At 42.4% G+C, this 24,832-nt stretch overlaps 2 protein-coding genes across 5 annotated transcripts in view; one reads left to right on the top strand and one right to left on the bottom strand.

Annotated features, from left to right (window-relative positions):
* Nucleotides 1–24,797, top strand: part of LOC105391050 (multidrug resistance protein homolog 49) — a 53,304-nt gene extending 28,507 nt beyond the window's left edge. The window contains exons 7-28 of the mRNA XM_038121443.2: nt 41–111; nt 326–450; nt 1,615–1,839; nt 2,207–2,393; nt 14,281–14,423; nt 14,807–14,956; nt 15,409–15,467; nt 15,683–15,820; nt 16,128–16,252; nt 16,482–16,561; nt 16,865–17,029; nt 17,386–17,568; nt 17,872–17,962; nt 20,106–20,218; nt 20,570–20,699; nt 21,025–21,217; nt 21,336–21,498; nt 21,616–21,810; nt 22,381–22,590; nt 22,875–23,021; nt 23,162–23,270; nt 23,621–24,797. Coding sequence (XP_037977371.2) covers nt 41–111; nt 326–450; nt 1,615–1,839; nt 2,207–2,393; nt 14,281–14,423; nt 14,807–14,956; nt 15,409–15,467; nt 15,683–15,820; nt 16,128–16,252; nt 16,482–16,561; nt 16,865–17,029; nt 17,386–17,568; nt 17,872–17,962; nt 20,106–20,218; nt 20,570–20,699; nt 21,025–21,217; nt 21,336–21,498; nt 21,616–21,810; nt 22,381–22,590; nt 22,875–23,021; nt 23,162–23,270; nt 23,621–23,712 — 3,094 coding nt within the window. The 3' untranslated portion in view covers nt 23,713–24,797. The remainder of the gene's footprint in view (nt 1–40; nt 112–325; nt 451–1,614; nt 1,840–2,206; nt 2,394–14,280; nt 14,424–14,806; nt 14,957–15,408; nt 15,468–15,682; nt 15,821–16,127; nt 16,253–16,481; nt 16,562–16,864; nt 17,030–17,385; nt 17,569–17,871; nt 17,963–20,105; nt 20,219–20,569; nt 20,700–21,024; nt 21,218–21,335; nt 21,499–21,615; nt 21,811–22,380; nt 22,591–22,874; nt 23,022–23,161; nt 23,271–23,620) is intronic.
* Nucleotides 2,550–14,055, bottom strand: LOC105389552. 4 transcript variants are annotated; one of them, XR_007268101.1, is made up of 3 exons: nt 13,745–14,055; nt 7,532–7,687; nt 2,550–4,005 (listed from the first exon to the last, which is right to left on the bottom strand). XR_007268101.1 is itself a non-coding variant. In XM_048632090.1 (2 exons), the coding sequence occupies exons 1-2, from the start codon at nt 8,579–8,581 to the stop codon at nt 3,227–3,229; spliced, it is 1,335 nt and encodes a 444-aa protein (XP_048488047.1). In that variant the 5' UTR covers nt 8,582–8,690; the 3' UTR covers nt 2,550–3,226. The 4 variants fall into 4 exon arrangements, 2 of the variants coding, with proteins under 2 accessions (XP_048488047.1, XP_011558986.2); XR_007268102.1 differs by lacking the exon at nt 13,745–14,055 and adding an exon at nt 8,700–8,770; XM_048632090.1 differs by lacking the exon at nt 13,745–14,055 and having other exon boundaries at nt 2,550–3,511; nt 7,532–8,690.
* Nucleotides 24,798–24,832: the final 35 nt, after the last annotated feature.

Genomic DNA, 24,832 nt, shown 5'->3' with positions numbered 1-24,832 from the left:
CGTTCCTGTACAAATTCTTTGTTATCTTGTCTGTCTTCAGCTATGTGGACAACCTCGCACCAGCAGCAGCAGCGGCGAAGAAACGCGGTCTCTGCGCTGGCATCGGTGCAGGTAATTAAACGCATTAAGTATGTTTTTATTTCATTAACGAGCTTTGAGCAATGATGACCTAAAGGTAACCTACTAACTAACTATCCTTGACTTTCACTGCTGGACAAAGGGCTATATGCCTCGCCACGTAATACCCTGGTATTCTCTAATCCAACAACTATCTGCCCACAACTTATACAATGACCCGACTAAATCCAATGGCCCCTCGTTGCAGGCATGGGCTGGCTGCTGACGTACGTGCTGAACGCGATCGTGCTGTCGTACGGCGCGCGTCTGTGCGTGCGGGACATGGACCTGCCGCCGGAGGACGTGCAGTACCACCCCGGCGCGCTGCTCACTGTGAGTATAGCGGGTGTAAAAGACCTCTCTAACTTTTGGCTAACCGTGTTATCGGACAAGCATTATTTCGGTGAAGCAACTTTGTAGTCGATCTGTGCCTTTGAGGAACCGCGATATCGGAGAACAATAATCAGTAAACGGTTTGGAGCTCTACAAAGTCCAGTTATAAGACATTTTACCTTAAAATTTAAACAAAATCTTGTTCGTTTCCCTACTGAGATTTGTCCGCCTATGCGGTTGTTTTGGCTATATCTTGGTCATACCTTAATCGATTTTAGATTGGAATATGTCATTTTAAAGCTTATAAATTGATTATGTTTTTTAGACGTAGTGCCTGAAAAATTGTCAGATAAAATTCTTTTTTAAATTGGCATTTTTGTTTTCACCTTTCGTAACATATTCTTAATGTTTCATCTATTTTGAAGCAGTGTGTCTAAATTAAGTTAAATATTACGCAATTAATGATTATAATTAGTTTAGTAAGGTGTCACCAATGCAAAATAATCAAAAAAGTATTTAAAAAATGGTTAGTTTTTGAAATATTTTGCTTTTAAACATAAATTTTGGCAAAATTCTTAAAAAAACTTAAAACTTAAATAACTCAGAAATGGTTGACTTTCGGATAATGCATTATGGGGTTCAATCGACTGGAAATGCCTTCGTCTACAACCCATTCAAAGGAATACATCGACTTTCCAATCACCCTGTATATAACTTTACTGCCTTTCTGGCGTGAGCTTGGGTGGCTTAATAGCTGGTCACCCCATAGGCATTTCACGCATAAAAGCCCACCTTAGAGGCTAAATGTGAAAAATTTGCTCGCAGATAGGGGCATACCCGAGCCCACGTTGTTGTATGGATAGAGGTAATAATAGTCCACATCTAACCACCACTACTGGCGGGAGAAGGAGGCATATTCGCTATAAAAGGATCATTAATTTGGAAGAAAACCTCAGGCTGACAAACTCATCATCATCATCTCAGCTATAGGACGTCCACTGCTGAACAAAGGCCACACTATTTATTATTTTGTCTTTCCACGTGACCCTTTGTTTCCGTTGAGCTACCACCGCACCGCTCCACCTCTTAAAGCATTTCTGTTGACACCCTTCTTTTCTTCCCTACCCAAATCATTATCTTCACCTCCTCCTCTTCCACCCCCAGATCCTGTTCTGCACGTTCATGGCGGCACAGAACATCGCGATGTGTCACCCGCACTTCGAGTTGTTCTCAGCAGCTCGCGGCGCCGCGCGGTCGGTCTACTCACTGCTGGAGAGGACCTCCAGGATTGATGCACTGAAGGAGGAAGGAGAGAAACCCGAGAAGTTTGTGGGGAACATCGTGTTTGATAACGTGTATTTTAACTACCCGTCAAGGCCTGATGTTAAGGTATGTTGTTTTGGTGGTGTTTTGGTTGAGATTAGGCTTTTATACGCTGTAACCTTAAATAGGTCACCTCTATGGTGATAGTTCCTCTACTTCAAAGGAGGTCAACAACTTTCGAAGACTGATAGGGAACCCTGGTAGCTATGAGTAGTAGCTAAATATTTTGCGGCCCGATGGTTCATCATCAGCCATCAGAATTTGTTCAGCTACTCGAAGATATTTTGACACCGTGATGTAGAATCTGTAGGAACTATCTTCTTGCCTTGATGCTAGGTTATTCAGGTTTAGATTATTCATTATACATTCTGCTACTGATTTGGTAGCTTTAGCTTATTCTTCAACTTCACCCAGTTACCTCACCTCACCTCAGGTGCTCCGCGGCCTGTCCCTCTCGGTGCCGGCGGGCTCCACCGTGGCGCTGGTGGGCGGCTCCGGCTGCGGCAAGTCCACGCTGCTGCAGCTGCTGCTGCGCCTGTACGAGCCGGCCTCGGGCAGTGTGACCGTGGACGGCCGGGCGCTGGAGACGCTGCAGCTCGGGCACTATAGGAGGAGCATTGGTGAGTGTTCCATTGCCTTGCAGGATAGAAGATGCATTGCTGAACCTACTTTTTGCCAGTTCTGAGACTTTCCTGAACTACTACTACCTACCCCTACTCGAAAATCGCTAACTGAGTGTGAAGGGGATGACTCGTGGATGTGAAGGAAACCGCGTGTTGGTAATACTGGATACTAGTTTATTGTTGCTTGTACAGCGAGGTCCCGTGGAAAGAGAGCGAGACTCCGCCTGTAGCGGCTTATATGCTACCACCACCCCCGACACTGCGCCATCTAGCAGGATGTATAAGAACTTAATAGTGTAGTAATGCTTAATAATCGATCTATGCAAGTAGCCTGCGAGATAACGCTGTGTTTACATAGGAAACTAAGTAGTTAAACCTTCTAATTTATAGATGGCGCTAATATATTGTTAACACAGTTAACATGCTGCGCCCCAAGATTCTAATTAGAAACTAGTTAGGTATTTGGTTTCGAATGGCGCTTATGCCCAAATAATTATTTATTTATCTGTTATTACCTACCTATCTAAGGAAATGAAACTCATGTTATTAGCACGTTTAATTCAATAGTTAGATGGTACTAATATAACAGATTTAATTAAGTAGTTACTTATTTGTATTTTTAATATTTAAATTTCGAATCTAAATCCTAACGACTACGAACTATTTACAATATTGAAGCCTAACCTTTATTTAATGTGTAAGCTAAAATATTCCACAACCTATCATATTATCGGTAACTAATAGACCAAAATTGTTAAAACTGAACTATACGGGTATTAAATGAGATTTAACTAGTTATAAGTTATTTGATTGTTACAATAAAAGGCATTTTAACATGTAATCGGTAATGGACAGATATTGTTGAATGCTCTCTTGATTATTCCACGCGCCGTGCGCATCTCTGCGACCCGCGTGATGCCGTCGCGACCCGGGCAGCAGCCGACGATGCGTCCCAGCCTCCACTGGCAGGGCGGCAGTCGGTCATCTTTGATCAGCACAATGGTACCCACGTCGAGTCCGGCACCCTTGCAGCTTCTCCATTTCGTGCGTTCTTGAAGCAGTCCTATGTAGTCTCTTGACCATCTTCTCCAGAAGTCGCATTGGATCTGCTGCAGCTGTTGGTAGTGAGATAAGCGGTTTGTAGGTACATTTTCATATTCGTAGTCGGGCAATGAGATAAGTGTCCTACCAATCAGGAAATGAGCTGGCGTTAAAACTGATATCTCGTCTGTATCAGAATTTGGTAAAGGGCAGAGCGGACGAGAGTTCAAGATACCTTCCACCTGGGTAAGTATAGTACTAAATTCTTCGTAGGTTAATAGGGCTTGGCCTAGAACTCGTTTAAGATGAAATTTACAGCTTTTAACGGCCGCCTCGTACAAACCCCCCATGTGTGGAGTGTAGACAGGTATAAATTTCCAATTTATTCCCTCATTTGCACAAGAAGCTATTATTTCGCTCGAACATTCGTCGATAAATTTATAAATTGCACATAATTCGTTATTGGCCCCATGAAAGGTAGTGGAATTATCACTCACTATTGTTTTTGGTATACCTCGCCTGGACGTAAACCTTCGCAGCGCAGACAGGAAGAGCTGAGTTTCTAGACCTGAAACTAACTCTAAGTGAATTGCCTTTGTCGAAAAACAAATAAAAATTGCTATGTAACATTTGTATGACCTGTAACCACGCCCCCTTTTGTCCCTCACCGCAAAGGGTCCTGCATAATCAATGCCAGTTGTGAGGAAGGGCGGTGCTGGAGTTACTCTTGACCTTGGTAAATTACCCATTATCGGTGAGTAGATCTTCGGACTGTTCCTGAAGCACGTTATACATTCTCGTACAACCTTATTAGCGACGATCTTACCGTGTGTCGGCCAATATCTCTCGCGGACAGATGAAAGTAATAACTGTGGCCCTGCATGCATTAATCTTATGTGTTCTCCACGCATTATAAGAATTGTTAGTGTGTGTGAGTGATGTAGAAGTATTGGGTGTTTTTTATCGTAATTGTATGAGGACTGTTCCAGGCGTCCCCCTACTCGAATAATCCCATTTTCCATAAATGGTTTCAAACACAATATGTTTGATGTTTGTGGTAGTTGTTTACTATTTTTTAGTAACTTGTACTCCATTTGGAACGATTCTGTTTGTGCAAATCTAATTAATTCGAGCAACGCATGTCGCATTTCATCTACTGATAAGACCCCGACTATTCTATTGTTCGGATGTCTAGAGTTGTGAATGAATCTTCGCATGTAAACAAATACTCGATTGAGTTTATTTAAGTTAGAATATTTTTTTATTAAGTTTGTAATTAACTCGCTTGACTTGTTTGTACTTATATTACAATATGTTTCTTGTTCAGTTTCGGGTAACGTTATTTCCGTTTTGGGTAGTTGAAATGTAGGCCACTTCTCGATGGGCTCGGAAAGCCAGGAGGGCCCCTGCCACCATAATGAACTACTACCTAACCTTTCAGCAGCTAGACCCCTAGATAACAAATCCGCTGAGTTGTTACCAGAAGAGACCCAACGCCAATCATCGATGTTTGTAATTTTTTGTATGTCATTTACTTTATTTTTTACGAATGTGTTTAATTTTTGTAGTGGTGATTTTATCCATGCTAATACTACATTTGAATCTGACCAGAAGTATTGTTTCGTCCATTTAAATTTAAGCGCATTGTTTACGTCGTCAGACAATGCGGCTAACAGCCAGGCAGCTCGCAGCTCTAATCGTGGAATAGTTTCCTCACGCGCAACTCTCGATTTCGCGCGCAATAATCGAACCATAATCCTGCCCTGTTTATCTATAGATCGTATGTATATAACGGCCCCATAAGCGGTCAAGGACGCGTCTGAGAATCCGTGCATTTCTATGGTTATGTAATCATTGATAACGACTCGCCTTGGAATAGATAGTGTGTCTAACGTAAACAAACTGTTATAGAATGTTTCCCATTCATTAATTAATTGAATCGGTAGTTTTTCATCCCAATTAAACTTTAATTTGAAAAGTTTATGTATGAAACATTTCGCAATGATAATTACTGGTCCTAACATACCTAACGGGTCGTATATCGACGAGGCTATAGATAAAACGTAACGTTTTGTTATTGATTTTGACATTGGTTCCCGCTTTAATCTGTAACTTAATCGATCCTCATTATTATCCCATACAATACCCAATACTTTGTGTGTGTTATTATTATCTTGACCTATCGGGGTGGTTATGTATGTGTCATGTGTGGTACTGTGACTTACCTCGTTTAAGATGGTTTTCGAATTGGATTTCCATTTTCTTAATTTGAAATTAGCTGTGCTCAGGATACGGTCGACCTGTACTGAGGTCTCTGCTAGCCTGCGCTCGTCGTCGTCGCCGTGAACGTAGTCGTCCATCAAAAAATCATGCTGTATCGCGGCGGATGCTAACGGGTACTCACCTTTGTTTTCGTTCGCTAGTTGCGTCAGGCACCGCGTCGCTATATAGGGTGCACATTTCAGACCAAAACTGAGACTCGTTAATTTGTAGGTGAGTAGTGGGTCAGTTTGTGTTTCACGCCATAGAATGCATTGTAGGTGACGTTGGTCTTCTCGAACATATATATTTTTGTACATTTGAGCTACATCTGCGATAACGATGTATTTGTGTTTTCGAAATCTTAACAAAATGTTCGTTATTTTGTCCTGACTGATTGTACCTTTGAATTGAATATCGTTTAATGACATCCCTGAACTAGTTTTATGGGAGGCATCAAATACGACCCTAAGTGGTGTCGTAACCTTTTCGCTATTAATTACCGCGTGTTGCGGTAGGTAATTACATGGTTGAGTGAAATCATCATTTTTTATCATAAGGCCCTTTTCTTGCAAATCCCTCATACAATCGACATATCTTTCTTTAAATTCGGGGTTTTTCTGAAATTTCGACTCTAATGTAATAAATCTTTTATAGACCGCGGGACGAGACTGACCGAGGGAAGAGATAGGCAACCTTAACGGTAAATCTACCACAAAATTACCCTCAGACGTGCGTGTGTGGTCATTGAATATTTTCTCACACTGTATAGTCTCATCATTGGGTAAGTTTCTTGAATCGAACTCATTTGTATCAAATAGCGATTTCATTTGTGTATTCGACACGAAATTACACCTTACTGACTGTGGCGGCGGGCTGGTGCCGGGAATCGAACCCGTGACCACCCAGCCGAGTCGAGTTTTTTGCAGGGTCGGTTGTCCATCTCCCAGGCGGTGTCGTCCTATGCAGAGAAGCTCGAAAAATAACTCTGCACCTATTATCATATCGACTTCACCTGGTTCGTGATAGAAGTCATCGGCTAAGTTGAATCGTGGTGGGATTTTTAAAGACGTGGCATTGATCTGTGACGGTAACTTACAGATGGTAGGTACAATTAGACAAGACAACTCACCAGTAAATTGGTTATCTTTCGACTCGAATGTAATTTTACACCTTTTTTCGATTATCGTGCTATTTTCGTTAAAGCCTAACACCTCCATGTTTATGTGTTGTGTAGGTAGGTTAAGTTTGTCGTATGCTTGTTTCGTTATGAAGTTTGATTGTGAGCCTGAGTCTAATAGTGCTCGGAATGTGTGTAATTGGTTATTTTTATCGAAAACATTGATTTGTGCTGTCGACAACATCACTGTTTTGTTCGGTAATAGATTGTCATCGGTTTGACATAACGTAGTGTTGACTACTTGATTGGTATGCAAATTTATCGACTTTGATTCGTTTGTACCTACGCATCCAGTTGGTTTGGACTCGTAGGTATACAGGGTAGTTGGTTGTGTTTGTGCGCTCGGTTGCGAGTATGTATTTGGCTGAAGTTGTGTGTTTGAATGTGTGTTTGTGTGTGTGTTTGAATGAGTAATGTTGGATGATTGGACATGTAAAAGCGTATGATGCTTACCTTTACATATTTTGCAAGTGGTAGCTCTGCAGGTCGGCAGTGTATGTCTCGTACTCAGGCAATTGTAACATAGCCCTAATTTTCTCACGACTCGAATGCGTGAGACCTCGTTTAGGGCTAGAAATCTTGGGCATTGGTTAATATAATGCCCCTCCTTACAACTTGGACACTGATTATTGCTAGTATAAGGTTTAGGTATTACCCTTGAACTCGTGGGACTTGCGGTGCCGGTGTGGGAAGACGTAGTTACGAAGGCCTTCCTCGCGGGTATAATTTGGGCGTCACTGGGTCCATGAGGCTTGCCAGGGTCCAGCGACTCCAGATGGTCCGCTTGGTCCTTCAGAAAGGTCCGGAAATCCTGTAATGTAGGCAATTCACCAGAGTCAATTCTAGAGGTCCGGTTGGCTACTTTGTCCCATTTACTTTGCAATTTTTTATCGAGTTTTTGGTTTAGAAAAAATATCACTAACATATCCCAGTTATCGGTTGGAATATTCAGTGATCTTATTATTCTAAGATTTTTAGAAATGTTATCGGATAATTTTCTTAAAGCTGTGGCAGTTGTGGGGACATAATCGATGTTAAATAATTCTTTCAAATGATTATTGATTAATGATTTCGGGTTGTTGTACCTTTCGCATAATAATTGCCAACCTATCAAAAAACTTTCTTCGGAATATTCGAGGGAACTAACGACTTCAAGTGCGCTGTCAGTCAAACAACTCTTTAGGTACTTAAATTTTTGAATTGACTTTAAGTTCGATTGGTTAATAAGAGCGTCGAAGCTGTCTCTGAACTCGACCCAATGTGTTTTATCACCGTTAAACGACGGCAATGAAATTTCTGGAAATTTAATCGACTGACTACCCTCGGTTAACGGCGAAGAACTTTCATTGTTGGACGGGTTCAGGATCGTGTTGTTATGGTCGGAACCATTTACATTTTGTATGGATTTACCTAGAGCTACGTTCTTAAAATAACCGTCTTCAAATAATTCCCTTTCTGAGATTTGGTTGTCTACGTCTGTGGCCAATGTTTCTATTCTAGTTTGTACAATCTCGAATTCTTCAAATACTAGTGACATTCTAGTTATCCTAAGATCTAATTCTAATAATTGTTCGGCACTTAATTCTTCTGTAAGACCAGATACATACTTCTTAAAACTGGTTAATTTACCCTTTATGACGCCGCGCTTCTTAATTAAATCCTTTAACTCTAAGTTTTCTAGAACTAATTTATCTGAATTTGCCATTTTAATTTAGAAAATTAGCAATCGAAAAAATTATATACGGTAGGTAGGTCTGTAGGTATCTTGAATTCGTAATTAGCGGGAAGAGAATTGCCTAGCTCAAAAAACTGATGGTAGGTACTTATCTCTTGTTGTCGCTCGCTGCGTGTGGCCGTCCTCGTGCGGCCTCGGTAGGTGACTTCTTGTGTCTTGATTAGGGTTTCGTTTTTCCCGACCTTTTTCTGTTCCCGGGAAACGGGATTTTTTTTCAAGATTTCCCGGGAATTCCCGGGAAACGGGAATTTATTTTAAATGCTTGGTTTTGCTATTTTCGGGTATTAAAAGTCTATTAAAACACTTACAATTTAATCAAATATACTTTTATCACTCGTATAGGTAGAAAAAAGGAACAGTCAGATAAATTAACAACCAAAATTATAATTATTTGTTTTACAATAAGCAGTTTGAAAATAATATTATTATCACATATGACTAGGGTTTCGTTTTTCCCGACCTTTTTATGTTCCCGGGAAACGGGAATTTTTTTCAAGATTTCCCGGGAATTCCCGGGAAACGGGAATTTATTTTAAATCCTTGGTTTTGCTATTTTTGGGTATTAAAAGTCTATTAAAACACTTACAATTAAATCAAATATACTTTTATCACTCGTATAGGTAGAAAAAGGCAACAGTCAGATAAATTAAGAACCAAAATTATGAAGATTTGTTTTACATGCCAAATCATTTGTTTTTCTTAATTGTAAGTTAAACAATAACAAAGGTATTATAATTAACATTTTGAAAATAATATTACTATGACATATAATTAAAATAGAAAATTAATTAGACTTGAGGTAATGTTTTAGAAATAATAATAATAATAATAATGTTTATTGTTTTTTCCAATAGCCATATTACAAACATTTTCACAAAACTTAGAATAACTTATAACTAACATGCAGAGCTGGATATAAACTAAAGTTATAAAATGAAACAATGTAAGGTTGTTGCAACGATAATATACAATAGATTGGCTAATCAAAGTATACAAGTAAAGTGCTAGCGCCTAAAATAGGATAAATCCTGAGCTATAGACACTAGCGAACGCCCCTGGTGATTGTAGCCCAGTCAGTGTTAACGTTCGTGTACCTAATACTTAAATCATTTGTAGACAATAAGAGACAAAAAAAAAAAAAAAAAAAAAAAAACCACTCGTAGGATATTAAATTTTGAATACAAGACTTATAATATGCATATTTTTTAATCACCATTAAATATTCATAGAATATATGAAAGAGAAAATATACTGTGCGTGGGGCAAACGTGCAGAGGTTGCTAGAGCACTATACAGCGGGGTGTAAAAAGCTTTCAGTGTCAGCAAAGTTAAGCTGTTGTAGCCATTTACTTATGGTCAGTTTAGCTATGAATTTAGGGAGATGATAAATGTTTAGTAATTTATGTACTCTGTTATATAGAGAAGCGCCAAGATAGCAAAAAAAGTTGCGAGATAGAGTAAGTTTAAAGTTTTTAGTGGGTACAATTATGTGGTTTCTTTTTTGTGCAATCATATCATTATAGGGTGTCATAGAGTGTTGGCGAAGAGTTGAATACAAGATAAAAAGCTGACGTACAGTTAAAACTTGGCAATATTGATACAGGGCATAAGTAGGGAAGCGATACGGTTTAAAAGTGGCTACTTTGAGAATAGAGCGTTGGGCCCTTTCTAAAATTAATAAATGTGTGATATAGCTTCCGCCCCATATTGTAATCCCGTACATTAAAATGGATTGGCAGAGAGCATAATAAACTGATTTCAAGATAGGTGGATCAGAGATGTGACGAAGCTTTTTAAAGATATAAATTAATTTACGAACTCGGGAAGCAAGAGCGTTTATATATGGAAGAAAGCTAAGGTTACGGTCGATAATTATACCTAAGTATCTCATCTGGTCGCAAGTTTTTATTTTAGGACAATCACATACATCGACTTCGCAGCCTTGACTGTGTGCGACTATTGAATATCTGCTCATTGGTGGAAGAGAGCAGCTCCGAGGAGAAAACAGCATGTATGTAGTCTTATCTGCATTGAGAGTCAGCTTATTCGTTATCAGCCAATTAAGGATGACGCCGAGGCCCTGCTGCGCATACGAATGAACTTGGTCCCAGTCGTCCCCAGTAAATGTAATTGCAGTGTCATCAGCAAAAGTGGTTATTTTACCATTGGTTATATGAAGGTTACACATTTTGTTAATGAAAATCAAGAAGAGGGTTGGGCCAAGAATACTCCCCTGAGGCACACCGTATTCAATGGGCGAGTCCGAGCTAATGTGACCATCAATAATAACGGATTGAGTACGGCCCGAAAGGTAGCTACGGAAAAAGGATAGTTGGGTACCTCTCACGCAATTTCTTCCAGCCTGTTAAGAAGGATGGGGGTGGAAACCGTGTCAAAGGCCTTAGCAAGATCTAGGAAGATAGTTAAGCACTTCTTGCCTTTGTCCATGTTAACTATAATATGGTCTATGAGATCATGAGCTGCATCTGTTGTAGACTTCCCACACCTAAATCCATACTGAGCATTAGATAATAGATTTTTGCTTTCTAGGTAGTGGGTAAGTCGCTTGTTGATTAAACGCTCTAGAATTTTTGAGACTGCTGGTAGAATGGAAATAGGCCTATAGTTGTTGACACGGTTTCTTTCCCCAGACTTGAAGATTGGGTGTACAAGTGCTCTTTTAAAGGAATCTGGAAATACACCATTATGTAGACACAAGTTGAATATATGCGTGAGTGCAGATAAGATTAAGCCTTTACAGGATTTCAAGAGCTTTGTTGAAATACCGTCTATACCGATAGCACAATCGGGCCGTAGTGAATCAATCATTTGGCTGATTTCCTCTTTGTCGGTTGGTAAAAAGACTAAGGAGTCACTGAAATTGCTTGGGGAAGGAAAGAGAATTTGATTATGAACTTACATTTTTGCACTTGAATTTACATTTTGTGCTAGAGTTTTGCCTATATTACAAAAGTAGTTATTGACTATGTTAACGCTGTCCTTTGGAAGAGAAGATATAGTAAGAAGTTCCTTAGCTGTAGAGTTATTGGGGTTTCTATAAGTAAGCTTCTTTATGACGTCCCATAGACGTTTACTGTTGCCTTTAGCTTTGTCTAGTTCCTCTTTTTCATAATTTACCTTTACTTTCCTTAGAATCATGTTGCAGAAATTGCGATATCTTTTGTAGGTCAATCTCAGGAAAAGTAAAATTAATTAATTCAACGATTTATCGCTCAACCTACTTTTTTCTATGCGTTAGTAATTTTATAAAAAATAAACGCGGACACAAAACGGGGGACATAAAAAAAAATATGACAGAAGTCACACTAGCGTTAGCTTTTACATACTCTTTGGTCACATATGGCCGTGTGTTAGATGTCCCCACATATTTATTTATTTATATGTAAAAGCCGATCAATTGTTTGGTTTTAAGTAGGCGGTAGGACCAACAGATAAATAAAGATGAAAATATTGAATCAGGAAGAGGTGAAAGAAGGTGATGTAGATGAGTAATTTATCTTTGCAATGCAGCTGCGTTTACAACAAAACCGAAATTTCAGATCTTAGACGACAAGTCTGCCGATCATTTTTTTTAAGGTAGGAGAAACAGATAAATAAAGATGAAAATATAGCATAGAATCGACTAAAAATCAAACCCGGGAATTCCCGGGAATGCTATTTTTTTCCCGGTTTCGGGAATGACAAATTTCCCGGGAATTCCCGGGAACGGGAATTCCCGGGAAGACGGGAACGAAACCCTACATATGACATAAATAGAAAATTAATTACACTTGAGGAAATTTTTAGAAAAAATTATTCATTCAACGATTTATCGCTCAACCTACTTCTTATTTTGTTTTTTTCTATGCGTTAGTAATTTTATAAAAAATAAAAGCGGACACAAGACGGGGACATAAAAAAAATTGACAGGCGTCACACTAGCGTTAGCTTTTACATACTCTTTGGTCACATATGTAAAAGCCGATTAATTGTTTGGTTTTCGGTAGGCGGTAGGACAAATAAATATGAAAATAAATATGAAAATAAATATGAAAATAAATATGAAAATGAATATGAAAATAAATATGAAAATAAATATGAAAATAAATATGAAAATAAATATGAAAATAAATATGAAAATAAATATGAAAATAAATATGAAAATAAATATGAAAATAAATATGAAAATAAATATGAAAATAAATATGAAAATAAATATGAAAATAAATATGAAAATAAATATGAAAATAAATATGAAAATAAATATGAAAATAAATATGAAAATAAATATGAAAATAAATATGAATATAAATATGAAAATAAATATGAAAATTTTTAATCAGGAAGAGGTGAAACAAGGTGATGTAGATGAGTCATTTATCTTTGCAATGCAGCTGCGCGAAAACAATAACACGTATGATTTTCCAATAATTTACATTTACAACAAAACCGAGTTTCTGATCGTAGACGACAAGCCTGCCGATAATTTTTTTGGTTTAAGGTAAGAGAAACAGTTAAATAAAGATGAAAATATAGGATAGAATCGATTAAAAACAAAACCCGGGAATTCCCGGGAATGCTATTTTTTTCCCGGTTTCGAACGTTAGGAACGAAACCCTAGTCTTGATGCTCCTTCCCTCTGGTAGACCTCGTGCCACGTGTCGTCGCGGTGCTCGTTGCCTCTGGTAGACCTCGTGCCACGTGTCGTCGCGGTGCTCGTTGCCTCCGGTAGACCTCGTGCCACGTGTCGTCGCGGTGCTCGTTGCCTCTGGTAGACCTCGTGCCACGTGTCGTCGCGGTGCTCGTTGCCTCTGGTAGACCTCGTGCCACGTGTCGTCGCGGTGCTCGTTGCCTCCGGTAGACCTCGTGCCACGTGTCGTCGCGGTGTCGGTGCTCCGCGGGTTGGCTCGCAGTTTTTGCAAGCCCCCACGAACCTTTGGTGTGTCTCCGCGTGCTTCTCCGTTGTCCACTGCTCCTCCTTACTTGAAATTTTTGCGCGTTCGCTCGAATCTGCTTGTCTTTGTCGCCGATGCCTCGGGCCGTCGCCTATCGCGCAACGAAACCCCAGCCCTCTAACGACCGACTTCACGGGATTGCACTCCTTTCGACTCAGATTCGAGAACTAGGGGTCACCACATGAAGGGGATGACTCGTGGATGTGAAGGAAACCGCGTGTTGGTAATACTGGATACTAGTTTATTGTTGCTTGTACAGCGAGGTCCCGTGGAAAGAGAGCGAGACTCCGCCTGTAGCGGCTTATATGCTACCACCACCCCCGACACTGCGCCATCTAGCAGGATGTATAAGAACTTAATAGTGTAGTAATGCTTAATAATCGATCTATGCAAGTAGCCTGCGAGATAACGCTGTGTTTACATAGGAAACTAAGTAGTTAAACCTTCTAATTTATAGATGGCGCTAATATATTGTTAACACAGTTAACAGAGTGCACAGTACGGTCACTAACAATTCCAACCTACACTTTTAATCAGCAAAACTCCAAGTCACATGGAAACAAAAACAAAAGCGTTCGGACTTACCATCCGTTTACCGATCATAAGTTTCAAAGAAACCCTACCTCAGAGAAGACGTAACCTCTTTTATTACTCTCTCTCTCTCTCTCTCTCCGTCTTAACCCTTTCTAATAACCCTTCTCTCTCCCTCCGCAGGCGTGGTGGGCCAGGAGCCGGTGCTGTTCTCGGGCTCCATCCGCGACAACATCACGCTGGGGGCCGGCGACGTGTCCGACGAGCAGGTGCAGCTCGCGGCGCGCACCGCGCATGCGCACGCGTTCATCACCAAGCTGGCCGATGTGAGTGTTGTTATCTAGGTACTTATTCTATGAGTTAAATCATATAGACGGTGGTGTCATTCAGACAAGCCGCCCCATTTCGAATTAGTTTAGTACGTTCTGACTGGATTTTGGAGTGCGTTTATGTCTGTGTCTTTGATTATTGGTCGAAGGTCTGTGCATGTCAATGTGACCTCTGGTATCTCTCGTGGGGTAACTATTAAAGTTTTTAGGCTATCGTCATCATTATCTGCCTTCAGTCTACGGCTTCTTCTCCCAAAGAGGGTCCCAACACTCTGCCCTCTTCCTTCTAGCATTGCATGTTGACAAAGTATGCCACCGTCAGTCACCATTCTTCCGATATATTCTATCCCTTCCCTGCTAACCTCCCCCCCTTCCTCCAGGGCTACAACACGATGCTGGGCGAGTCCGGAGCGCAGCTCTCCGGCGGCCAGAAGCAGCGCATCGCCATCGCGCGCGCCGTGCTGCGCCGCCCCGCGCTGCTGCTGCTGGACGAGCCCACCTCGGCGTTGGACCCGGCCAGCGAGAGACAGGTGTGTACCGTGTAGTCAGCCCGGCCAGTGAGAGACGGGTGTGTATAGACCCCGCAGTGGGGACATAGGTGCTGCTTCGGCAGGAGTTGTGAAGCCTAGTCAGACGCCTTCTTTGGGCAGCTTGAAAACATCTGACAGTCGGGTTGACCACTTACCCGACAACTCTCTAAGCACAAGCTTGCTTATGTTGGAATCCACCAATGCGCACTGGGCCCGCGTGGTGGACTAGGCTTAAAACCCTTTTCCGAAAGAGACCCTTACCCCAGCAGTGGCGACTTTATGGGTTGTGATGATGAGGATAAGGCATTCAGAGTTGTCACACATAGAGACTGCTAGGCGCTTTTCTTCTTAGCGTTACGATGACAAACAGTCGCTTTCTGCCCAGGGTGTGCCAGGTAACTACATAAGCTACACAGTTGCTGTTTTTCTTAATTTGTAATTGTGTGTTTCAGGTGCAAGCCGCCCTCGACACCGCGAGTCAAGGCAGAACCACGCTAGTGGTTTCCCATAGGTCAGTATTACCATGCCATATATTAAAAGTACGATAGGAAGAGCTTCATTATAATGATTCAATGGTCCAAAAGAGCCTGGATCGCTCGCTAACCGTTATTGGCTTTTGGCATCAAAATCTTCCAGTCATGCTTAATTGAAAGACAATACTTTATACCATCTATCACCGAATAATAACTAGGTCTACTGCCTACTAATGACTCTATGTCTCCACAGACTGTCGACGATAGTGAACGCGACCACCATCGTGTATCTGGAGCAGGGCGCAGTGAGGGAACAGGGCTCGTACCGCGAGCTGCTGGCGAGAAGAGGCGCCTTCTGGGAGCTCGTGCAGGCGGACCTGTCGCATCAGCCGTCAGTATACATTCTATTTCTTCTTGAGGGGCAGTCGGACAGTTGGTGGGGCTGAATGGTGGCGCCAGTGTGCTGGCCGCTGTCAGAATGTGACCTCTAGCTTGTTTACTGTCTTGGTGACAACACAAAGTTAGTCACTAGCGATGGCCTAGCATTTGTCACAGTGGTGAAAGGATTAGATCCCGTCAGTCGGATAGGTTGTCAGTCAATAACTGCCCATTATTTAAGTATTTACTACGCCAACGAGCTCCAAGACCAATAATAAAATATAGATAACATGGTAACACAAAATTCTATCTGTATACAGGAGCATGACTCCAGCGATCGCTGAAGCGCCAGCCGACGAGGAAGCGGATGACGCGGACGTGGTGTGCGCCGCCGACGCTCTGCCGCACTTCACGCGCGCACACAGCGCCAGCGACAGCGTCAGAGGTCAGTCACTAGTCAAAAACTACTGGTATATGGGCGTATTCTATGATTGGAGGGTCTTGCCATAATCTCCACTTCGGCAAAAACAAATATAGTATGCAACATGTAGGATCCGTTTCCAATATTAGTTAAGCTAGCTAGCTATATACTCTACGCCCTACATCATCATAATTATAGTTATCTAAGCAATCTTTGTTAATTGTCAGAGGCTTACTGAACTGTGTGCTTGCAGCGTCTATCACAAGCGCGCTCCGCGGCAGCCGCCGCATCGGCTCCCTCGCCGCGCCCGCGCCCGTCGTGCCTGAGGCTACTGTAAGTTACATCAATAATAATTATTGTTCTAAAACATATTCACAGTCATGATTTGTCAATGTACATATGCGCAGTAATCTGAATGGAATCCCACAAACTTTATTTATCTGAAAAACAATGCTCTTTTTTATTTGCTTATTATTACGACCTATATTATGAATGTTGCGTTTACGTGTTGCGACACAATATCATTTTTATTCGATACATTAGTTACCTAATTTAATTATCTACCTACCTGCAAATTAAATTTTCAAATGCCTACCTTTTCACTCCTAACATTAATCACACATACTATGTAACCAGGAGGTCCCAGAAAGCGGCCCTGAGGAACTCCCTGAGGTATCAACAGCGGCGCTGCTGAAGCTGAACGCGCCGGAGTGGCGGCTGCTGGCGGGCGGGGGCGCCGCCGCCTTCCTCGTCGGGGCCACCATGCCCTGCTTCGCGCTGCTCTTCTCCAAGATATATGGGGTGAGGCTGAATGACTATTGTCTACGAGAACTTGTCTACACCAACGGTTATTGGGTTATCGCCGGATAGATACATCTCATCCTTATCAGTCTGTAATCGTCTACTACGAGACAAAGGTATCTCCCAACAAGTGCCACAACACTCTGGTCTTTTGCCATCTTCATACAGCCACTAGTGGCAGCCTGTCTAATCACCTGATCATCGAACTTGAATACTTGCTTACCCACTATAGTCATCGGTTATTCAGCATAAATTATAACGGCTAACTCACTGCCTCTTCAACTATCTCAGCCGATGTATGAACGAATTCATTTACGCAGTCACCTAACACACCACTAATACTCTCCCGTCCTCAGATGTTCGCGTTATCCGACCCGGAGGAGATCCTGAGCCAGGCGGAGTTGTTCGCGAGCCTGTTCGCCGGCGTGGCGGGGCTCTGCGGGCTGGCCACGTTCCTGCAGGCCTGGCTCTTCAACCGCGCCGGGTCACGGCTCACTGACCGGCTCCGGGAGCTCACCTTCAGCAGCTTCTTGAGACAGGTCAGTGTTATTAATGTATCTGTCTACGTTCCTCTGCATCATCATTATCTTCTGGCTATCGTCCACTGTCAGCTATAGACGCTTTTCCGAGTTGTGTCTCAAGTTTGTGGACATTAATAAAATTAAAACTCATTTTTATATTGATTACAATAATCATTGGAGCAAGCCACAACGTCTGTTAAATAGATCGATGCAATATTAATATTTATTGTAGTTCTATGAATTGCTGTGACTGTGTTATAGCGGCTCACTTCCTGAATATTATAGTAACCCCTAGTAACAAACATATAACATTTTCTGCAGGACCAGGGTTGGCTGGACTCGGAGCACAACTCGGTGGGCGCGCTGTGCGCCCGCCTCGCCTCCGACTGCGCCGCCGTGCAGGGCGCCACCGGTATGTAACTTCAACTGTAGTGATAACTGCCTCCCTGGTATAAATGTAGGCTACCTTCTCTTTGAAGATGAAGTCTCAGTACCATCTACATAGGTAGTTAGCATAGAGTATATTTTTTTTAGAATAGAGCAAAACAAGGGCTCCAAAGTCTTTGCTAGAGATCGACCTGTTCGGCAGACTCTGTTGACCCAACTGAAGACCGACACTGGCAACACCGTTTCATCAGTGCCCGAAATTCTTGGAGAAATTGAGAGATTCTACGGACAGTTATACACCACAACACAAAACCCTATTACCAGTGGTGCTCACGACAGCCGAGCGCCACTCACCCGACACTATACCGAAGATATTCCGGACGTCAGTCTAGAGGAGATTAGTATGGCTCTCAAACAGCTAAAAAACAACAAAGCTCCGGGAGATGATGGAATAACGACAGAACTTCTGAAAGCCGGCGGTAGACCGATTTTAATAGCACTTCGGAGGCTGTTTAATTCCGTCATACTCGAAGGCACAAGCCCGGAGGCATGGAGCAGAAGTGTAGTGACTTTGTTCTTCAAGAAAGGCAACAAAGCCCTATTGAAGAATTATAGACCCATTGCACTTCTGAGCCATGTGTACAAGCTGTTTTCGAGAGTTATTACGAATCGTCTCGAGCAAAGACTCGACGACTTCCAGCCACCCGAACAAGCCGGGTTCCGAAAAGGCTATAGTACCATAGATCATATACACACGCTTCGGCAGGTTATACAGAAGACCGAGGAGTATAATCTACCTTTATGTCTAGCGTTTGTGGACTATGAGAAAGCCTTTGATTCTATTGAGCTCTGGGCGATGCTTCAATCCCTTCAGCGGTGCCATATAGACTATCGCTATATCGAGGTGTTGAGATGTATGTACAATGCTGCCACAATGTCAGTTCGATTACACGAACATAGCACAAAACCGATCCAGTTGCAAAGGGGCGTGAGACAGGGAGATGTTATTTCTCCGAAACTGTTCACCTGTGCACTGGAAGATGTTTTTAAGCTTGTAGAGTGGAAAAGACTGGGCATTAACGTCAATGGCGAATATATCTCTCATCTACGATTTGCTGATGACATAGTTATTATGGCGGAAACGCTGGAGGAGTTAGGCGAAATGCTCACAGACCTCAATGATGCCTCTAAACAAGTTGGGCTGAAAATGAACATGGACAAGACAAAGGTCATGTCGAACGAACATGTTTCATCATCGCCCGTAACTGTAGGAGGTGTCACCATCGAAGTTGTCGATCAGTATCCCTAGGACAAGTGATCCGATTAGGTAAATCCAACTTCGATAAAGAGGTAGCTCGTAGAATCCAACTCGGATGGGCAGCGTTCGGGAAATTACGACACATCTTCACTGAAAACATACCTCAGTGTCTGAAAACAAACGTTTTCAATCAGTGCGTGTTGCCAGTGATGACTTACGGAGCCGAGACGTGGTGCTTCACCAAAGGGCTTATCCACAAGCTCAGAGTTGCTCAGCGTGCTATGGAAAGGGCTATGTTAGGCGTGTCCCTGCGAGATAGGATTCGTAATGAAGAAATCCGCAGGAGAACTAAAGTTACCGACATAGCCAAAAGGATTAGCACGCTGAAGTGGCAATGGGCTGGCCACGTAGCCCGCAGAGCCGACGACCGCTGGAGTAGAAAGGTTCTGGAGTGGAGACCCCGTGTCGGCAAACGGCGTGTCGGTCGCCCCCCAACCCGTTGGTCTGATGATCTGCGGAAGGTAGCGGGAAGCCGCTGGATGCAGATGGCGGGTGACCGTTTGGGGTGGCGATCGTTAGGAGAGGCCTATGTCCAACAGTGGACTACAGAAGGCTGAGAGAGAGAGAGAGAGATATTTTTTTTACTAGCGAGTAGTTAGCCACAAACGTAGTGCTACAGGGGGGCTACAGATGACTTTTTATTCCAGATTAATTCAACAATCGTGCCGCATGAGGATGGTGATTTACAGTCGCCGGTTAATCCTTTCACATCACAGTTCCCACCATAATCCCCTCCACGGTTTGGTCATCGTCAAGCGAAGAGAGGAAATTGCTGGCGGATCCGTGCTTTGTCTTGAATGATATTTTGACAGTTTTTCCATTCTAACAACAACCGCCCTCTATTTTCTAGGCACGCGCCTGGGCACGGTGCTGCAGGGCGTGAGCACGCTGGTGCTGGGCGTGGCGCTCGCCGCCGCCTACTCCTGGCGCATGACGCTCGTCAGCCTGCTCAGCATACCCACCGTGAGTACACACAACGTAGCGAGCGAAGCTTCGGGAAGTTATGTGCGCCTGGTACCTGGATGTTTGAACTGTGAGGTTTAAAGGCTTTCGGAATTAATGGAAGCTGTGGAATATGTAGATGTGTGTGGCATCATAATGTTGCATTATTAACAAATGACAAGACAGGATTCGGATAGTATCCTTGCCAAAGATCAATAATAGCGGCCGAGTGACACTTTGCACATAATCAATTGATTAATCACATTGTATAATGCAGCATTCCCACTAGAAAAAAACTTAAACCTTATGCTTCAATATGCTCTTATAGAAATCAGCCATAACTATGTATGTTAAACCAATCTGTCCTTACAGGTGATGGGCGGTATTTACCTGGAGAGCTACGTGATGGAGAAGGCGGAGGCGGCGGCGCGCGCCGGCATGGAGCAGGCCAGCCGCGTGGCTACGGAGGCCATCATCAACATACGCACCGTGCAGAGCTTGGGTCAGTAACAGCCTTTTAACTCTAGAAAGAGGCTCTAGTGGGAGGAGAGAAACATAGGCTTCTTCCAAGCCATCAAGCCAGCAAGAACCGGCTACTCAAATAAGGTCCTAGGTCCAGCGGCCCGGTACGTGTCCCACACTACGCCTGCTCGTTCAGTATCCACTCAAGAATTCTTTAAACCCATCTGTCATCGATTCTTCGCTAACAGACCCGCTGAGACACCCCCTTTCGGCTTAGTATACCCTTTTTGCAACATCCTGAAGATTCAGGAAAAGCCGATTATAACGTAAAAATGTAAATATAACCATATATCTCCCACTTACAGGTGTAGAAGAAGCCCTGCTGTCCCGCTACGCAGCAGCGTTGGAGGCGGGCGGCGGCGGCGGCGCGGCGGCGCGCGTGCGCGGGCTGGTCTACGGGCTGTGTCTGTGCGCGCCCACTCTTGGATACGCCATCTCGCTGGCCTACGGAGGGTATCTCATCGCCAGGGAAGACATGCCGTATGAATATGCTATACTGTGAGTAGTGAGGCTTTTGTTAAATATTGTTAGTTTTAAAATCAAATATACTTCTTCGTCAATGCCATCACATTACTTAACGGCCAATTACCTTATAACGCCCTGCCTCCCCCCACAGAGTATCCGAAGCGCTGATCTACGGCGCGTGGATGCTGGCGGAGGCGCTCTCGTTCGCCCCTAACTTCGCGGCGGCGCGGCGCTCCGGGGCCCGTATTATACAGATCATGAACCGCACGCCCGCCATCGTCACTGAGGATTCCGTTGAAGATGATCCCAGCTGGGTAAGCCGCCATTTTGTTTGTGAAGTTTGAGTACTGAATCGACTAAGAAGTCGACATAAAATAACTATACGATTCATAATATTGATTACCATCAATAACTCTTTTTCTTCATTCCAGTCAGCGCAAGGCACAATCGAGTACAAGTCTGTCTCGTTCCGCTACCCGACGCGGCCGCTGGTGCCGGTGCTGCGCGGGCTCTCCCTGCAGGTGCCCGCCGGCCGCACCGTGGCGCTGGTGGGCGCCAGCGGCTGCGGCAAGTCCACGCTCATGCAGCTGCTCATGCGCACCTACGACCCGAATGAGGGCAGTGTGGTGAGTTATGGTTTAAAAAAATTGTTGTAGTCAATAAAGAATAGGATTTATAGACGTGAAAGTCTTACATTATGTATGAAAGTGTCATCATATGTATGTATAAGGGATGGATGCATTGACTTATATATTACTAGCGTAAGCACAGGCCCAACCGCTCTAGAAAATGACACCCTCGCGTTGGCCCTAAAACCTCATAAATCTGTCATAATTTGTATGAAATTAGGGCCAGCGCGCGGGTGCCATTTTCTTTTGACAAAACGTTCTGACGGGCGTATCCTTCCTTTTGAAATCATTGGATGTATGTTTAATCTTTTTACGAAAAACGGCTAACTACACAAATTTTGATGAAACTTGGTACGTAAAAAGCTGACATCCTGAAATAACACATACACTATTCTATCCCAGAATTCCCACGGGAAAAAAATCAAAGCGAAGCTTGCGGACAACAGTTAGACTATAAAAAGATGATTTAGAATGTTTTGTCCGTTTTGTCATGTTTGTCATGTTTTTTTTGGAGAATGTTTGTTTTTGTAGGAAACTGATTCTAATTACAACCTTACATTTCCATAGGAGCTAGACCGCAAGGACATCAAGCGTCAGCTGTCGCTGCGGCGCCTGCGCAAGCAGCTGGGGCTGGTGCAGCAGGAGCCCGTGCTGTTCGACCGCTCCGTGCGCGACAACATCGCCTACGGAGACAACTCGCGCATCATCCCCATGGAGGAGATCCTGGAGGCGGCTAGACAGGCCAATGTGCACAGCTTCATCTCGTCTTTGCCTATGGTGAGTGGTGTTTATTGAAGGAATTGATAATGATATCGTCTAAATACACAATGGTTGCCATCACCTCGAGGTATTATTATATTTCATTTAATAGTGGGAGCACATCATTTATTGATTATAGTATGACAAAGTGGGTGTACTTTTCACTACTTATTATTCATATTTCTCGTAAATAAGATCAATCTGGGTCTATAAAATTTACTACTATTTGGTAAAGTCAGCGGTCCAGATCCAATTATCATTTAAGTTATTCGAACATATTATAAATGCAATTATGTGCACAGGGTTACGACACAAACCTCGGCGGCGGAGGGGCTCAACTGTCAGGCGGACAGAAGCAGCGCATCGCCATCGCACGAGCTCTCGTCAGGAACCCCAAGATATTGCTACTGGATGAGGCAACCTCGGCGTTAGATGCTGGCAGTGAAAAGGTTAATATTAACAGTCCTGTCCTCCTTCTATTTCATCCTTAAATTTAATCAAACATCCTTTTTATTTGGTTTTAAAACGATTTTTTATAAGTAACTTCCTTGTTCTTGTACTTACGTATGTTATTGTATCACGTTTGCAGATAGTACAAGAAGCGCTAGAAGCGGCGTCTAAGGGCAGAACTACAATCATGATCGCGCACAGACTGGCTACCGTGAGGCATGCCGACACCATCTGTGTCATTGACAAAGGTATTTCTACTTCTTCATCATTAGACATAGCTATACCTACATCCTTTATTTTCTCACAAAATACACAGTACGAATACCTACATAACAGTATCAATTCAGTTATAGTATAAAATTATAAGGTTATTGAAATAAGTATGATTTTGCCAGGAAATTGCCTCTGACTCAGCATGTGCTGTATAGAATTTTTATACCTCATAATCATATTGATTACTTATTTATGACTTTTAATATAGCCACCAGCTCGCTTAACTGGCAAATCTGACCGATGTTTTACACATCACCAATGGTGGCGCGGTAGCCGTACGTATCATTTCAACTTTCTTTCTTTCCTAACGGTGTGTTCCCCGCAGGCGTGGTGGCGGAGCAGGGCTCGCACGCGGAGCTGGCGGCACGTGGTGGACTCTACGCGCAGCTGCTGGAGCAGCAGGGCGCGCTGCCGTGAGCAGCCGGCGTGGGCTGCCTTAGACCAATGTTAGACTGTTTAGCTGCTGGAGAGCTGTTTAGGATCTAATGTACATTTAACTGATGTGGAATTATTTGGTTATTTACGCAGCATGGCATTTCTAAATGTATGCTTTGAAATTTTCTTCATTGGCAATTGTTAGTCCGTAGTTATGTAGAAAAAATGTTTAGTGTCAATCAACCAAAGTCATGTATTGCTCTCTGAACATTCAGCTTTAGAGGAACCCTCGAATTTAAAAAGTTTTTTTAGTTAAAGTAATAAAGTTATTTTATAATTTTACATTTTAAAAGTTCCTTTGTTATTTTAGGACACAAAATTACTTAATGATACCTAATGACATAGGTCTAGGTCGTGAAAAACGAATTTAACAATAGGTAATATCCGTCCTAAAGGTACCTTAGGTATCTTACATTGATATTGATAGTATTACGTTAGAAAAAATAGATAGTTGGTATTTAGATTAAGTGCTATTTATTTTGTGCAATTAAGTATTCTAAAATGAATGCACGCTAAAACATGCCATTAGTATAAAAGTATCATAATAATTATCTTAAGTCGTATTGTTGTTAACGAAGTAGATGTATGTAGACAATTACTAAACTGGATACATTCATACGTTGTATTTAATCGGTGAATTAAATTTAAAAAAACTGTTCATTAATCGTAAGTACCTAAAAGTAAATAGGTATCCGCTTGCATTAATGTGAGATGCGTAATTTTCACAGCATTCAATGGTATCAGTCTTCAGTTTTTAACCGACAAAAAAAAGAAGATTCTCAATTTGTCTGTATGCATGTTTTACTACTTTAAACGTCACTGATACAATACAAAACCAATTCTATGTTTTTAAAGTGTAGGTGGATACAAACGAAGATGATTTAGACATAGTAGGGTTTATCGTTATCGAATATGACAGATGTCTAATGATTAATTAAGTTAATAATCTATGTTAAGTGAAATAGTGAGTCCTAGTGAAAATATCTTAGTTTTAGCTATTTTATTTTGTTAGAATCTTAATATTACATGTGATATTTTTTTGAATAATTATATTGTTTTTCCAACGATTTCATTGTTTTTATACCCCTAAGCCCTATCCTAT

This window comes from Plutella xylostella, chromosome 30 (assembly GCF_932276165.1).
Source record: "Plutella xylostella chromosome 30, ilPluXylo3.1, whole genome shotgun sequence".
NCBI lineage: Eukaryota > Metazoa > Arthropoda > Insecta > Lepidoptera > Plutellidae > Plutella > Plutella xylostella.
This window is presented reverse-complemented; position numbering and strand designations above follow the sequence as displayed.

Coding starts and splice junctions, on each gene's coding strand:
- LOC105389552 (XM_011560684.3), bottom strand. CDS start 7,060: ATGTTGTCGACAGCACAAATCAATGTTTTCGATAAAAATAACCAATTA. Junction 3,512..3,934: donor GAGGTATACCAAAAACAATA/GTGAGTGATAAT, acceptor CACTACCAACAG/CTGCAGCAGATCCAATGCGA.